General features: G+C 40.2%; 1 protein-coding gene across 1 annotated transcript in view; it reads left to right on the top strand.

Moving 5' to 3' along the window:
• Window positions 1–17,811, top strand: part of ERO1A (endoplasmic reticulum oxidoreductase 1 alpha) — a 36,945-nt gene that overhangs the window by 6,189 nt on the left and 12,945 nt on the right. The window contains exons 2-11 of the mRNA XM_070931675.1: window positions 1,875–1,994; window positions 4,344–4,427; window positions 5,600–5,638; window positions 6,070–6,152; window positions 7,448–7,521; window positions 9,122–9,242; window positions 10,734–10,780; window positions 12,194–12,211; window positions 13,871–13,897; window positions 14,029–14,121. Of these exons, the coding sequence (XP_070787776.1) occupies window positions 1,875–1,994; window positions 4,344–4,427; window positions 5,600–5,638; window positions 6,070–6,152; window positions 7,448–7,521; window positions 9,122–9,242; window positions 10,734–10,780; window positions 12,194–12,211; window positions 13,871–13,897; window positions 14,029–14,121 (706 nt within the window). The remainder of the gene's footprint in view (window positions 1–1,874; window positions 1,995–4,343; window positions 4,428–5,599; window positions 5,639–6,069; window positions 6,153–7,447; window positions 7,522–9,121; window positions 9,243–10,733; window positions 10,781–12,193; window positions 12,212–13,870; window positions 13,898–14,028; window positions 14,122–17,811) is intronic.

The following is a 17,811-nucleotide window of genomic DNA, read 5'->3' as shown; positions in this document are numbered from 1 at the left end:
GACAAAAATGGCAAAATGAGGTCATGTGATCATGGCAACCCGCAAACAGCTATAACTGTGGGCTGGTTGCTGAGCGCCTGATGTGTGGCCATATGACCTCCAGGAGGGCAGCCATTGGAACTTCAGAATTGGAACATAGGGACCTTGGGGGGGGGGGATCCATCATAATTTTGAATGGTTACTAAATGATTCACACTTATTTGAGCCGAAGTGGCGCAGTGGTTAGAGTGCAGTACTGCAGCTACTTTAGGGGACTGCTAGTTCAGCAGATCAGCGGATCAAATCTCACCGGCTCAAGGTTGACTCAGCCTTCCATCCTTCCGAGGTGGATAAAATGAGGACCCAGATTGTTGGGGGCAATATGCTATTTAGTTTACTGTCCTTGGTGTAAGCCGCCCAGAGTCCTCGGAGAGTGGGCGGCATAGAAATATGACTAATAAATTAAATAAAATAAATAAATTTACTCTGCTAGTTATTGTGGATTATAGGGGCTGATGCTCATCTCTCATTGAGCTAGCAAAGACATTTCTGTGATTATATGGCCAACATGTAATATGTATACATGAAAGAAAATTTTACTGAATTTGGTGAAATTTTAATTTAGACAAATGAGTCCAGATATCATGTGTGAGAGAAAGAGGGTGATGACAGCCCCTCCCTCATAGTTTAATATAGCATTAGTTTGATTGATGCAGCGTATAGTATAAGTTCAGGGAACTCAGTGGCTCAGTGGCTAAGATGCTGAGCTTGTCGATCAGAAAGGTTGGCAGTTCGGCGGTTCGAATCCCTAGTGCCGCATAACAGTTTCTACCAACCTAGCAGTTCGAAAGCATGTAAAAATGCAAGTAGAAAAATAGGGACCACCTTGGTGGGAAGGTAACAGTGTTCCGTGCACCTTTGGCGTTAATCATGCTGGCCACATGACCATGGAATTGTCATCGGAGCAGTCCTGGCTCTTCGGCTTAGAAACAGAGATAAGCATCACCCTCTGGAGTCGGGAACGACTAAGCACGTATGTGCAAGGGAATCCTTTACCTTAAGTTTGATTGTCGGGTGCAAGAAATAAGGAACCAGGATAGAGTTCAAAAGTCCTACAAGTTTATTCATGCTACTTGTTCACAAGAATCTGAACTACTAACAGTCAAGGTGAATTGGCCCCAGGTAAGACTCAATGGACATTAAGGGGAGGGGGCTGGATTTAGGACTCTTACTGGAGTGTAGAGACTCTAAACTGACGATTCATTTGACCCCTCCCTTGGTTTCTGCCTGATCATCTCCTACACTGATGTAGACAGTAGGGTTCTTTAAGTTGGCAAGATTCTGGTTATATAGGTGTGGAACAATAAAGAATTCAGCTTGGAAGAATCACCAGGGTGTCATTCTTGGTTTGGGACCTGACAATTTGGACATAATGGCCAATCAGAACCTGGTGCACGTTTGCATACTTTCCTCTTTTCAGTAGCAAAACCATTGAGTAAGTCCCGTATAGTTGATTCAGTAAGAATGCTAGCTTATGTAAAACAAAATTTAGGATTCATAAACCAGAAACAAGTCCTAATAGTACTATGGGGCAAAGCCATAACTACTGGTTTGAGTAACACTAAATTAAGCAAAATATCCTTTCCCCTCAAAAAGGAAGTGTAAAAATGTGAGGCAATGGGAGAAGGTGGAGTGAATGCCTCATCTCCCCTTCTAGCTTCAAGCACGCTTGGATACTATGAGACCACAATTTTCTTTCAAGCATAGAGATTATTTGGATCTTGGGTATTCAGAATTCTCTCTCTCTCTTTTTTTTTTTCTAAATGCTGAGTAAATTGTTACAGGAATTATATTGGTCTTTTAAAAATATCTAATCCTTTTTTTTTTCTCATTAGGTCACCGGTCATTTAGACGACTGCACTTGTGATGTTGAGACTATTGATACCTTCAACAATTATAACCTTTTCCCCCAGTTGCAAGAACTTCTGCAAAGTGATTATTTCAGATATTACAAGGTAGCTGTTTACTTTTCTTAAGCATATATGCCCCTATTCATCGTGACATTCTCTTTTTAGGAAAAGCAATGTCCTACATAGTGGAATAAGAAACACTAGGCCAAAGAAAGTAAAAACAAATAGTAAGAAAAAAGAGGTAAAACTTTTTATGGTTACAATAGCAATGGCACTTTACAGTGCTAAGCAGTTTTCAGAGTCAGCATATTGTCCCCAACAATCTAGGTCCTCATTTTACCCACCTTGGAAGGACAGAAGGCTGAGTCAATCTTGAGCACAGTGAGATTTGAACTGCCAAATTGCAGTCAGCTGGCAGTCAGCAGAAGTAGCCTGCAGTACTGCATTGTAACCACTGCACCACCTTGGCTCTTATTACTTGCTATAACCATTTTACTACTTCCATGCCCACTTACTAAGCTACTTCCTTTAAACTTATCACCTCTCTTGTTTGAGGATCTCACCAGCTCCATCCAACCAAAACCTTCTAAATCTTTCTGGCTGAGAAAATCTGGGAATTGAAGTCCATATATCTTAAAATTGCCATGTTTGAAAAACATTGTTTTAAATGGTGAATCCACCTCACTTATTTTGTACTGATCACTTCTGTAGTTTTACCCAGTCATTCTGCACCTATTTATTATTGACTTTATCAAGGGAATCACAAATCTTCTCTTCTTACCTGCCCAGAGTTGAACTAATTTCTAAGATATCCACATATTTTCATGCTCATTTTACTTCTACTGTATGTAGATATACCACATATGCCAACTAATTTTCAACTTCTCATTCAGACAAAACAGTCTGTAATCCAGGCTTATTTTTATTTACATGATATGTTTTTTTCTAGGTCCAAAAATGTACAAAATATTTCTCCATATAAAACAATTGCCTCTATTACATTTTTAATGTTGTCAGAGTGTTTATTATTTGTTTTATCATATTTTTCCTTGGGGATGAACATAACATGTATAGCATTTATTTCAGCTACACTCTTTCAAGTATGACTCTTACCCTGAAATAAACCTCTGAATTACTCCTTCCAACATTCCCTCACTATCATGTCATTCCAAATCATTTCATCATTTTGATTTGTAAAAATAATTTTTCATTCTGCTACTATAACTCCATAAACATCCGTGATATCCCAAATCTCTTACATTTCACATTGTTACAACATGCTGCCATGTTCTCTTTCCCCCTTCATTCATTTAGATTACAGTAATTTAACTTCTGATTATTTTTCAAACTCTTCAGAACCAACTATAAAATAGTTCGGCATTTTCTACTTTTTACAAAAGTGCTTGTTTTTTGAGAATGCTTATTGTACATACTGTATGTAGGTACGTTTACTTTTTTTAGGAATCAAATCTGAGACAAAGGTCTCAGTATTACTTTTCAAATTCTTAAAAAATTTATGCACAAGGAAGAAAAAAAGTTGTTTATGTGGTATATACAGTTTGGTGAAAAGTAATGGTTTAAGGCACCAGGTTAAAAACCAGAAAACCAATAAGTGACCAGTTTTAATTGTAATTCTAGTCCTGTCTTAGTCATGAAAACCAGCTGGGTGACTTTGGGCCAGTCACTCTCTCAAAGCCCAACTCTCCTCTCTTGTTGTTATGGGGAAAATAGGAGGAGGAAGCAGTTATTAGGTATGTTAGCCACCTTGAGTTATTCATCAAAATAATAGAGGTGAGAAGGCAATAATTAAAAATACGCTTTAATGGGTTGCCAAAAATAAATTGCATTCAATTCCAACAGCTACTACTACACAATTCAACCCATTTTTCAGTTTCATGACTTAGCCTTGGTTAAAATATGTCGTGTTTTGATTATTTAGAATCACAGAAGACAGTATAGAACAGGGGTGTCAAACTCGATTTCATTGAGGGCCGCATCAGGGTTGTGTTTGACCTGGGGGGCCGGGTGGGTGTGGCCAGCTTGACATCAAACCTGCAGCTCTCTGCCAGCGAAAACACAGCTGGGGCAGCGTGCGCGTCTCCTCCGGGCTCTGTTTTCAGCTGCAATGGCCTCCTACAGACCTCTGCCAGTTTTCACTGGCAGAGAGCTGTAGGAGACCGTTGCAGCCAAAAACAGAGTCTGGGAGGGCTGCAGGATGCCCTCACGAGCTCCGTTTTCACTGGCAGAGACACTGAAGGCCGGTCCTTTGCTGTTTCCAGGGCGGCCTCGCAGGCCAGATCTAAGCACTTCGCAGGCCAGATCTGGCCTACGGGCCTTGAGTTTGACACCTCTGGTACAGAAGAAAGCATTAGCAATGAGTGACCAGACTTTTATGTCATCCTTGGTTTGTGTATAATTTAAACACAGTGTTCACTCTTTTCTCCTCTTTTCCAGGTTAACCTAAAGAAGCCTTGTCCTTTCTGGAGCGATGGCAGTCACTGTGGAATTAGACACTGTGCTGTTAATCCGTGCCCATCTGTAAGTGCCAGGAAACAAAATAAAGTCCTTTTCTATTTTCCCAATCCTGATATATTTTAATACATTCTATTTAGCCTGCAGAAGACTTGCTTTATGGAAAACACAAAAGCCAAACCTTGGCAAAATCCCAGTTCCCCTTTTGATATTATTCTGCTAATATAGATTATTGGATGATCTTTGCTTTATTGGTTAATTTCTGGTTTGGAAATAATTTCAGTTGAAGGAGAATTAAATATGTCTTATTTTGTGATAGCAGTAATAAAAATTAAAAGTTTAAAAAAAGGATCATGACTCATCAAAAAGCCACTGGTTTTTACTTAGAGTGTTCCATGAGCTTGCCGATTCTGGATTGTAAGCCTAGTTTTAACAAAAAGTATTAAACCTGTTATGACGGATTGTCTAAGAAAGCATAGTTAAAATAAATCATGGCTTCATATGATCCCTGTGATCATGAAATCAGATATGACAATCCTTGGTTTATGTTAAGGATATTGTTGAGTTAAACCCAAAGTGGTGGTTTATAAAGCAGAGTACCGTTAAGAGTTTTACGCACAGAAACATTTTGAGAGTAATTGTGAAAAACATACAGACAAACTGGGTTTTATAGTATTTTACTTTTAGGGAAAATCAAAATCATAGTCCTTTAACAATCCAAGTCTTAGCCATATAAAGCACAATATAAGATCAATCCAGGGATATAAAATCTTCTTACCAGTTTGTAGAAAAATCAGGAACAATATAAAAACAGTTCAATAAATATCAGAAAGCAGTAAATAAATAATCATGATCAATCAATTGACCATAGAGAGAGATCAAAAAGAGTTACAGCGTAGCAGCAGGTAAAAATGGTGTAGTGTCCACACTAACCATAATTTAGCTCTCCTTAAATACATTGGCTATAGAGCTCAGGCAATCAGGATGCAGAATGACTCAGCACAGTTCTTAAAACTACATAATGCATTCACATAATACAAACATACAATGTTGGCTTATATATTTCCTGGCCAACCAATTAGGCAATAACCATTTCCTAACAGTTTATACTTTCTATTCAAATTGCTTCTCCAGCAAAAAATTGGTAGTGGACCCAAAAGATAAAGCACTGTTATTTTACATTGGCATATCAAATAAATAAACGCATCAAACATGACCTCATTATCTCTTGTTTTCAGGAAGCGGTTCCTTGTGGAATTAGATCAGAGACTAATAAGGTAAGTAACAAAGAGGCCTAGTCAGAACTCACTGGATCCAGGATAATTGTCCTGTTCTCTATGTGTATTTGAAGAGAGAAACATTGTTGTTTTTTTTTCTTAAACTAATGACATCTTGATTTATGAGTCATTATGATAACCATCAACCAACTTGGCTAGGCCTGTCATTCCAACTTTAAATAGGTATTGTGCATTTAAGATCCCAAGAAACATACATCCCTAAAAAAGTCTAGTAACTATTAGATGAATGGTTTAGCTAGAATAGAGATAGACAAGAGGATTTTAAAAAATCGATCACAAGGAAAGAGGGTGAGTGGCCCGTGGTCCATATGGCAGACAAGCAAGAATTGATCTGAGGATTGCTGGTTGCTAACTCACAGAGGTGAATCTGCTTGAATCAGTTTCACATCTCCTGTCATCTTGTTTTACAGTATTCAGAAGCAGCTGCTGCCACTCCCTTGGCTGAAAGCTGTGAAAAAGCAGAAAACCTTGGGGCTGTTGACAAATCTTTGAGGTATAATTTGTTTTTCTGGATAAACATGATGGCGGGGTGTTTGCTGGTCGCATGCATTTTCTTCTTCCCCTAGAAGTTAGTTTATTTATTTGATTTTTATCCCATCTTTATGAGTAACTCAAGGCAGTGAACATACTAATACTTTTTCCTCCCCTTATTTTCCTTGCAACAACAACTCTGTGAGGCAAGTTGGGCCGAGAGAGTGGCTGGCCCAAAGTCACTCAGCTGGCTTTCATGCCTAATGTGGGACTAGAACTCACAGTCTCCTGGTTTCTAAGCCAGCACCTTAACCACTTTAGCTTGTACTTTTTACTGTAGTCTGCCTGGACCCACTTTGTCAGAGAGGGGTGATGGAAGAATTGTATATCTTTTCCTCTGCATAACCCAATGGTGACTTTTTAAAAATGTAAAAATCATTTCACTTGTAAAACTCTTCACTTTCAGTTGGGAGTTTCACTTTGTCCACAAGCAAAAAAATTCAGGTTCAGTAGTTCATCTTAAGAAGCATGCTTTCTGTCTCTTCTGCAGGCATGAGTACAGTTAGTAGCTTTAAAGAAAAGGGGAAGTTTTTCTAGTTTGGCAACATCCATTGCTATTTATTTCAGTCAGTTGCAATAGCACTTAGACTTACAGCAATAGCAGTTAGACTTATATACTTTACTGCTTAGAGCAGTGTTTCTCAACCTTGGTAGCTGGAAGATTGGTGGACTTTAACTCCCAGAATCCCCAGATTCTGGGAGTTGAAGTCCACCCATCTTTAAGCTTCCAAGGTTGAGAAACACTGGCTTAGAGAGCGCTTTGCAGCCCTCTCTAAGCAGTTTACAGAGTCCGTCTATTGCCCCCAAAAATCTGGGTCCTCATTTTACCAACTTCGGAAGGATGAAAGGCAGAGTCAGATATGTATAGTAAGTGGCTTAGGCAGCACAATGTGTTTAGCCATAGTTTCTTTAATTAAAGTGTATTGTATGAACTGCTAAGCTGTGTTTGCATATCACACTAAGTTATAAAATGAGGTTTACAAACCACAGTTGTTGGGTTCATATTGACATAAATCAAAACCATAACTTTATTTTGTTTTAGTGCAAGTGGTGTTTCAGTTATACTGTATGTTCAGCCCATGTTGAAATGCCAAATTCAGGGTTCCTGCCCGCCTTCTTAACTGTTGCCTACCAATGTTTTTGGGCATGCTGATACTACGTGTGACACTTTCACACCTCCCACAGTAATTTTACCCAGGTCTCTGTATTTATGTAGAACCATTTTCATGCACAAACATTTTCTTGCTTATTTTGCAGTGAAGAAACTGCACGGGCTATGATTCAATGGACTCAGCATGACGATTCTTCAGAAAACTTTTGTGAAGCTGATGGTACTGTTGTGTAATGTCTCCATTCCCTGTGTTTCTATTAAAGCTTCTAAGATGGTTGCAAAGATAACAAAATAACAGAATTGGAAGGGATCTTGGAGATCTTCTAGTCCAACCTTCTGCTCAAGCAGAGAAACGCTATACCATTTCAGACAAATGGTTGTCCCATCTCTTCTTAAAAACCCCTAGTGCCCACAACATCTGGAGGATATAAAGAAAACTGGCATATGTATTTGAGATATACAGACACATATCTGTTATCTTGATGGTCACTCTTTTACTCTTACGTAAAATTTAAATCCCTCTAAACTACCTGGAGTGGGAGGAGAAGATAAAAGAACATAGGAGAAAGCTGTGATCGAAATCAGAGGTCCCCAAACTTTACGGCTTGGCGGCCCAGTGTGTGTGTGGGGAGAGGGAAACTGGCCTGCTGCTTGTGCAAGTCCACCTGTGCATGTGTGGGCTGACTAACTCACATGGCCTGGTTCCAAACAAACCGCAACTCTGTAGTAGGCCATTGCTCGGAGTTTGGGGACCCCTGGTCTAAATTATAGTGCTCGCCATTTATTTGGTTATATGATGAAAACAGAAAATATCCCTGGGCATTATCTAGATGTTTGGGGAATAGCTGTATGTATTCACAAGGGGACATCTTTAGAGAGCATTCAATGGCATCAAAAGGCCAGGTATGACCAGGTGATCAAGGCCATTCTTTTTTACATGTGTAGGTTGAGTGCATTGCATATTAGAAAGGGGAGAGAGTTGCCTAGTCATACCCACCATTTTGATATCGCAAGTCTGCCCTGTTTATATAAAAACCACACAAGGAATTTTAACACCAATTTCATTGCCGAAAGAGATAACAGGGAAAATGTTGGGAGCAGCTGCAATTCTCAAATCCGAAATGGTACCCGCTTCTGGGCCAGCACCACACAGCCTCACGACAGATCAGCTGCTTCTTCCCAAAGGGGATCTTCAGAAAAAATGGACTGAGTCATGATGTGGGGGGGGAGGGGAGACGGTAGGACCCAGTGTGGTGGGAAGCCCAGAAGGGTGGGAAGTGGGTAGTGGAGCACAGGTAGCTCAGGTTTGGGGGGCCTGGGAGGCCACATGTGAGCTGGGGGGGGTGGTATAGTATGGTCCTGGTCCTATGGTGGTTCTCTCAGGGCCTCCCCATACCTTGAGACATTCTGTGCTCTGCTTAATGACTGCAAAGATTGTGGTTGTTAAGTCAGATGATTGTGTGGCTGCCTTGCTTAACAACCACTATAACACATGACTGTAATGGACATGCTCCATTGTGGTCCTAAATCAAGGACTACCTGTAGCACTTCCAATGTTTGTAGAACGAAATGATTCCAAAAGATCATGGAAGTTTTTGATAGTTTTATCAGATTGTTGCCTGATTAAATGAGGAGAAGTGTGCCTTGCACAGCATGAGTCCGTAACAGAGAAAGTTGTGGGGGGTTTTCCTCATCTGTTTCATGTTGGAAAAAATGGAACACTGAGGTAAAAACTACAAAAGCAATTGGCAAGATGCATCCTCAGATACATTCTTATTCTCTTCATCTCTCTTTTAAATGCAGTACTTTTTCCTTTCCAGATATCCATTCTCCTGAAGCAGAGTATGTAGATTTGCTTCTGAATCCAGAACGTTACACTGGCTACAAAGGTCCTGAAGCCTGGAAGATTTGGAACAGTATTTATGAAGAAAACTGTTTTAAGTATGTTTATTTGGCCAGCCTTTAAAATTTTAAGATTTTTTTTCCCCAAAAGATACTCATTCTATGATTGTACTTTTATTTATATTTTTAACATCTTTATATCCTACTTTTCAACCTAGTTGCTGAAGTAACCTCAAAAACAGCAAGATAATAGCATAGTTTCAGCCTCAGTCCATGGAAAAGATGTTTGTAAATGTCTTTAAAAGGGTGAAAAACTAACAGCATTTTAAATATGCACAGAGACTGACTCACGTGCTATGCTAACTCAGTTAACAATGGCTTATTAAAAAATCTGGAGTTGGCTGGCATCACACAACCAGATCCATGCTCTGCAAACACAGTGACTGTATTTTCCCAACTTGTTGAGCTAAAACATACCATTCAATAAAAGAACAGGGCTATACTGTGGCTTATCTTGGGCATCTCAGCTATGCACAGATGTGTCCTCAGTACAGAACTCAGCTCTGCCCATAAATTCCTTTGGTGTCCTTTGGCAAAGTGTTTTTTTCAGCCTTTGTTTCCTGTACTACTAGTACAGACAGAGTATTACATCACAGTTATGCTTTCCCTACCAGTATACCTAATAAATAAAAGAGAGCATGTTAGAGAAATCATGGCTGTTTGACTTGAATAATATAAAGGAGGAGCCTGTGTTCCCACAACTTCTTGAAGTTATCTTACTTATTAACTTTTTTTTTTTTTTGGCCACTGCTTCAATCTTGAATCTTGGCAATTAATGGATAAATCCATATAGTTTTCTAGCCAACATCAGAAGTAATTTGTCTTCCGAGGACTAAGAGAGAGTGAATTGCCTAAAGGTAAATTCCATCTCTAAGACAAGACTAAAGCTCTAAATTTTCCCAGCCCTAATTCAGTGTTTATCATCTGCGTGTCACTGGTTAAATATTGAAAGAATTATAGCAATGTGAAAATCTTTTATAGAGTCTTCCCTGGTTTTAGAGAGTTGATTAAAGTTTTCCCCATCCAGAAATGCTGTTACACTGTAGCTTCCATCATCCCCAGCAATGCCAATTGCATGGAATTAGTAGTCCAATATATCTAGAAGGTGCCAGATTGGGATAAATAGACTTTAAAAGAAAGGATAAATCAGAATGCATCCTTGAAAGAAGTCTGAAAGTTTGCCTTTCCCACATAAACTTGTCCATTCAGCAATTAAGATGATATATTTGAAGAATTTTTTCCATCTGTTTGAAATTAGTAACTATGGTAAATTCAAATGCTTCTCTCTAAATATTGGTCTAATTCAGGGGTCTCCAATCTTGGCAACTTTACAACTTGTGGACTTCAACTCCCAGAATTCCTTAGCCAGCATGCGCTGGCTAAGGAATTCTGGGAGTTGAAGTCCACAAGTGAAAATGCAGTGAAAATAATTCAGTTCTATGGTGGTCAATTGCTTTTAGTTATACCTTTAACCAATATTATTTGTACATGGTTTTAACTATAAATAATTAAAATATGTTTATCTTATAGGCCTCGCTCAGTAAAAAGGCCTTTAAATCCACTGGCTTCTGGCAGAGGTAAGCTTATCTTTCCATTATTTTTAAGAGAAAGTTGATATTGTTAGTAGACGGAGTTTCCATGTATTTGCAATTATTAGGGTTATTGATAATAGAAGAACAGCAAAATTCAAATTGGATTAACATTTTTCAGTGCGTATTAATGTCACATTTCATGCTGCTACCCTAGTAAAAAAAAATCTCTAAACATGGGAGGGCAATCAAAAGAGGAGAAAATGGCAAATAAGAATGGAATGGAGTCAAAAATAGGAAGAAAGCAAATAGAAACAATATGTTCTTAAAATATTGCCCACTCAAGTGATTAAGGCATCAGGCTAGAAATCAGAAGACCATGAGTTCAGATTCCACCACAGTCAAAAATGCTAGCTGGGTGACCTTGGGCCGGTTATCCTCCCAGCCTAGTCCACTTCACAGGGTTTTTGTTATTGTGGGGAAAATAGGAGGAGGAAAGAGTATTAGGCAGGGTTGAAATCCAGCAGGTTTTGACAGGTTTTGGAGAACCGGTAGCAGAAATTTTGAGTAGTTCGGAGAACCGGCAAATATCACCTCTGGCTAGCCTCAGAGTGGGGTGGGAATAGAGATTTTGCAATATCCTTCCCCCAGGAATGGGAAGGGAATGGGGATTTTATAGTATCCTTCCCCTGGAGTGGGGTGGGAATGGAGATTTTGCAGTATCCTTCCCCTGCCATGTCTACAAAACCACACCTACAAGGCCATATCACGCCCACAAAGCCATGCCCACAGAACCAGTAGTAAAAAAAATTGGATTTCACTACTGGTACTAGGTATGTTCTCTGCCTTGAATTATTTGTAAAAAAAATAAAGGCAGGATACAAACAAAATCCTTATAGATTAAAAAAAATGTAAACTACAAGGAGTATTATTGATGCTGCAAGAAGTCAAAGGGTAGCCAAATAAGATTCTTTGCAGAATAGGAATAATGCTAAAGTATTTTGATTAGCTGCAAGCCCCTCCCCATCAGTCTAGAGATCTGGATTAAATTGTGTAAATCTGATCAATGACTGAACTAAAGCAGTTTTACTCCGAATCATGTAAATCTGGGGAAAAGAAGCATAATAAATTCAGCAAAGCAAGATAAGATCATTATTATTTTAAAACAAAGTAGTAGTTCTTGGGGTAGAATGGAGATTGATGCACAAGCTTAATCTTTTTAGTACCAGTTGTATTACATTGGGTTAGGCAATGATGTTTGGACTGCAACTCCCATAATCCTTTACTATTGGCTTTACTGTCTGAGGTTGATGGGAAAGGAAACTCAGAACATTCAGAAGCAAATATTTTCTATTTTATCAGAGTGCTCATACCCATAGAAGTAGCCTAGAAATAATTTAAGGCATTTCATCTGATTGAAATGTAATCTCTTCCTTTTCTATTTTTAATTTGCTTTTACAGGAGTAAGAGAAAATGAAGGTGAGTGCATTCCCAGCAATAACCAAGAGGATAGATACATTGATGGATGTTAATTATTTGATCCTTGGGGGAAAAAATGTCGGTATTTTGCAAAATGCACACTGACTGCCATGTCTTCTTCCCTTCTTTACACTTCATATGCGCTCTTTCAATATTAAATGTCCTCCAGATGTGTTAGGACTTGGCTATGAAGGTGCCAGGTTCATAAACACTATGCTGGGTAAGGACCTAGTTGAGTTCATCCTTCTTCTTAACAGTCCTTTATTCTGCTGTTGGAGGAATATTTATTTATTTATTTATTTTATTAATTTAATTTGTATACCGCCCTTCTCCCAGAGGGGACTCAGGGCGGTGAACAGCCAAAATTAAAAAACATACAAATACTAAAGTTAAGATAATTAAAAAGAATTAAATCATTAGCTTCCTAATTTAAACCCCCCAAGTCCATAAAATTTAAAATCCCAATGAAGAACCATTTAGGCTAGGCCAGCTTGGTGGAATAAAAACGTCTTCAGGGCTTTACGGAAGGTCCGGAGGTCCGGGATCAGTCGTATTCCAGGAGGCAGCTCGTTCCACAGGGCGGGTGCCCCCACAGAGAAGGCTCTCCCCCTGGAAGCCACCAGCCGACATTGCCTGACCGACGGCACCCTGAGGAGGCCCTCTCTGTGAGAGCATATTGGCCGGTGGGAGGTTATTGGTAGCAGCAGGCGGTCTCACAAATATCCTGGCCCTAAGCCATGGAGCGATTTAAAGATGAGAACCAACACCTTAAAGCGCACCCGAAAGACCACCGGGAGCCAATGCAGCTCGCGCAGGAGAGGTGTTACATGGGAGCGCCACGTCGCTCCCATAATCACCCGCGCGGCCGCATTCTGCACCAGCTGGAGCCTCCGGGTGCTCCTCAAGGGGAGCCCCATGTAGAGAGCATTGCAGTAGTCCAGGCATGACGTGACGAGGGCATGAGTGACCGTGCACAAGGAGTCCCGATCCAGAAAGGGGCGCAACTGGCATATCAGGTGGACCTGATGAAAAGCCCCCCTGGCCACGGCCGTCATATGCTCTTCTAAAGACAGCCATGTGTCCAGGAGGACACCCAAGTTGCGAATATGTTGCCAGCATGTACCAATGTATTAGCTGATAGGGTTGGAGCTAAAAAGTGAAAGAATTAAGAACATTTTACTAATGTGTGCAGCAGGAGGAGATGGGTGTACCTACTTCAGGGTCATGAGATCAGGGGTGGGATTCTACCAGTTTGGACCAGTTCGGGTGAACCGGTAGCTCTGATGATCAGCTGGGAGCAAACCGGTTCTCCCCGATGATCAGATGGGCCCACCCGCCTGCCCGCGCTATTTTCCTACCTTTATCTTCTCAGCTGATTCACGCAGCAGAGCAGATTGCCATGCCTCAGCTGTGTTTCTCCTCCGAAGAAACGCGGAAGTGAAGATTTCTTCAAACTGCGCATGCGCGATCACTGAACCAGTTGTTAAATTGGGAGGATCCCACCACTGCATGAGATGCAATGTTGAGATGAGACCCTGCTTTTGAAAAATTGAAATAACTCTAGTAGTCAATCTTGGCATTAGATGCAATAAATGAAGCTATCATAGATACATTTCTGTTGTGAGAAAACCTTTGTAATGGCTCTTTCTCTCTTTCCAGGGAATATGTTTTACAGCTGGTTGCAAGGTAACTGATTATTTTTTGACCACTTTAACTAATGCACTGTGGATTGCATTGTAGATGCAATGTTGATTACACCGCAGAATTAAATGTCTACCCTTCGAATTGCCATAGTTTTCTCTCAATGTTTCTTACAGATCTCTGTGTGGAAAAGAGAGCTTTCTACAAACTTATTTCTGGTCTTCATGCAAGCATCAACATTCATCTCAGTGCCAGATACCTTTTGCAAGGTTGGTGGTCTCCCTTTCTTCTTAATGCCCAAAAGCAGCTTTTTCCAACCTCTAGACAGGGGAAAGGGGAAGAGTAGGATCACATGGCCATTTCTTCTGCTTCATCGCCACAGTGGCAATCGTGAACTCTTAAGATCTCTCTTCACTTCCTTTGACACCCAAAATATCCCTTTGTGATTCCTTGCAGAACCTTGAATCATAATAAAACTGTATAAAAGACTCAAATATAGAAAGAAAGTGAAAAGATCATGATGTACTAGTACTGTTCTGCCCCAGCTACGGACCCCAAAGAATGCAGCACACACAAACTCTATACAAAGCTTATTTACTCAAAATAACTTAATCTTTATCATTCAAAGGCTGTTAATGCACTGTCTTAACAGCCTATCAGAATTCTACGATTAGGTAATCACAGTCTTACTAGAGTTGGCAGGAAGCCCAGAAGCTGTTTTGCAGACATGAAAGAGAGTGAACTAAAGTTGTTCTCTACAGCTTGTTGCAAGCGGCGTTCTTTCTTAAATAGGCTAAGGGAGTGGCCAAGCCTTACTCTCGAGGAGACCTCCTCCTGAGGAACCACTCCTGCCTTTTGGCAGCTCTGTGCGCCCATGCATTGAGAAGAGGCTCCTCCTCTTCGTCCTCTTCACTTAAAGGAGCTTCTGGAGGTTCTGAAGGCCTTGGCTGAATCCCTGCCTCTGGCACCACATCTTCTCCAGCCTCCTCACTGTCCAGCTCGAGCGCCAGCTGCACAGGCTGCTGGCGCAGCACCACACCAGCCTCCTCCTTGTCGGAATCAGCTACAATCCACGCAGGCCACTGGCGGCCACAACACGTACATGCTTGGGCATCCCATCACTGAAATGCGTTTGTCTCTTCTATCGCTGCTTCATGTGGAGTAAGAATTCTGTTGATGATGTTGGATACAACCGTGATGTATGAGACAAGCAGCAACCATCAAGTGATCTGACCTCAATTTATTTAGGATTCTGAAACACAGCATGGCCTTTTGAGTACAAGTAGTCCTCAACTTACAACAGTTCATCTAGTGACCATTCAAAGTTACAACGCCACTGAAAAAATGTGACTTATGACCGTTTTTCACAGTTACAACCTTGGCAGCATCCCCATGCTCATGTGATCAAAATTCAGACACTTGGCAACTGACTCATACTTACGACGGTTGCAGTGTCCTGGGATCTCCTTTTGCATCCTTCTGACAAGCAAAGTCAAAAGGGGAAGCCAGATTCACTTAACAACTGGATTAGTAACTTAACAACTGCAGTGTTTCGCTTAACAATTGTGGCAAGAAAGATCATAAAATGGGGCAACATTCGCTTAACAGACATCTCACTTAACAACAGAAATTTTGGGCTCCATTGTGGTCATAGGTCGAGGACTACCTGTATTGCTACGTGGCATAGGGCCAAATTACTTGTGGGTTTGCCTTTCCTGGAAGTATCTCTCCCTTGTATTAGGTTAAATACAGTGGGTGCACTCCAAGTCCTCTCCCTTAAATGCTGTCAATGGGACTTTGGTGGAGCATCTTCTTAATGGCTGCCCAGTCCTTTGGAACAGCCTCCCACCTGACATCTTAGGACTGTTTGCTTAACAACCGTTTGAAGTTACTTGAAGTTACAACAGCATTGGGAAAAAACATAACCTGTATTTGCACTTATGACCATTGCAAACCATCGCACCACTTCTGTGATCACATGATCACAATTTGGGTGCTTGGCCACCCACTCAAATTTACGACGGGTTGTAAGTGTCCTGCGGTCCCATGATTGGGAACTGCAAAGTTCTGGTGTTTTTTTTTTTTGTTTTTTTTTTTGCATGATTCCAATATATAAAATGGCAAAAAAAATCCCATTGGGGAAGCTGGATTTACTTAATTTCACTGAGTCACTTTACAACTATTGTACAAGTGGTTGTAAAATTGGGTATAATCATATGGCAACTTGACTTAAAACCTCAGCGGCTTGTGATGGAAATTCCTTATGATTGAAATTCCGGTTCCAATTGTGGTCATAAGTCAAGGACTACCTGTAATGCAATATATTAACACAGTGAACCACAATTGAATAGTTATACCATCTGAGCTGTCATGAAAAGAATATAAAATTTTTCAAAAGTATGAAATGAATTTGAACCGTTAGCAGAAAGCACAAATGATTTATCAGTAAACTGTGGGTCCTCCCTTTTAGGCATATAGGATGTTGCTTAATAGCATCAGTTTGGTTAGTTTTAATCTTGATTTCTTTCATTGGTTGTGCAAACCCAAGCAATTTGTTACGTTTATGATTTTAGTATTATGTGAAGTCAAAACGTGTGTTCATTCGGTAACCAGATTAGCTGTGTTACGTGCATTGAACATAACACATTTGGTTAAACCTTTTTAATTGTGTATGTGTGTAGAAAGACTCTAGTATCTGAGGCAGGGAAGTGAAGCTTATTTAGATCTATGGCTTCTGGGCCAGAAAGAAAACAAAGTTTGTCAGGTTTTATTATGACTGTTCATAGATTTTTCACCCCCAGTACTGATTTAATCAAATGACTGAGCAAAACAGAAAACAGAAGTTTTACAAAAAGTTCTGAGGCAATAAAATGCAGGAAGAAAGAGCCAAACCACACATAAAATAGGAAGTATGAGATCATAGAATGATAGAATGCCTTGAATTTTGCTTCACCTTTCAGCAGGATCAAAATTTAATTGGATCAGCCATACTGGCAAAGAAGCTTTTTAATATTTTATTTATGTGTTGTTTTCCCTGATCTGGATGGTTTTCTTTTTCATATGCTATCAAGAGGTCCCTAGCTGAGTAGCTGAGTCTTCTGTTTACCCTTATCAGTGAAATTAAGACACATGGGAGCAAATAAAGTATGTTTTTGGAGATACCACAAGGGAAGAAAAACTCCCTGCAGTGACTGAAAGGTGGCAAATATATGAACCAGAAATAGGTTTGATTGATTTGATTTGATTTAGAGTGCTCAAGTCCATGGCTATTCTGGGCGATACACAGTTATAAAATCACTACTAAAAAGATACTGTAAAAACCACAGATATCCAGAAGGAGAAAGGTCATTCTTTCTAAAAACAATATGACACACACAGGGTTGGATTAGATTAGATTTTTTTTATCCTGCCTTTATTGTTTTTATAAATAACTCAAGGCAGCAAACATATCCAATTCTCCTTCCTCCTCCTAATTTCCTCACAACAACCCTATGAGGAGAGTTTTTTTTTTTTTTTTTAATTTATATGCCGCCCTTCTCCGGAGACTCAGGGCGGCTTACAAGGCGTTAAGCAATAGCCTTCATACTTTTGTATATTTATACAAAGTCAGCTTATTGCCCCCACAAACTGGGTCCTCATTTCACCTACCTTAGAAAAGATGGAAGGCTGAGTCAACCTTGAGCCTGGCGAGATTCGATCTTACTTTAATTACAGACAGCTGTTGTTAAATTACAGAGCTCTGTCTGTTGAGCTATCCAGGCTCCCTATGAGGAGAGTTGGGCTGAGAGAGAGGGACTGGCCCAAAGTCACCCAGCTGGCTTTCATGCCTAAAATCTGACTAGAACTCACAATCCCCTGGTTTCTAGCCTGGTGTCTTACTTGGAGGAACAACCTTTTTTACGGGACCTTCTAAATATAGAAGTTGGCAATGCTTCAAATCTCATCCATTAAGCAATGCC

Source organism: Pituophis catenifer, unplaced genomic scaffold, assembly GCF_029215685.1.
Source record: "Pituophis catenifer annectens isolate HBS135680 unplaced genomic scaffold, rPitCat1.0.hap2 SCAF_1, whole genome shotgun sequence".
In the NCBI taxonomy this organism is placed as follows: domain Eukaryota; kingdom Metazoa; phylum Chordata; class Lepidosauria; order Squamata; family Colubridae; genus Pituophis; species Pituophis catenifer.
The sequence above is the reverse complement of the archived record's forward strand: the minus strand, read 5'-3'. Positions and strand labels throughout refer to the sequence as shown.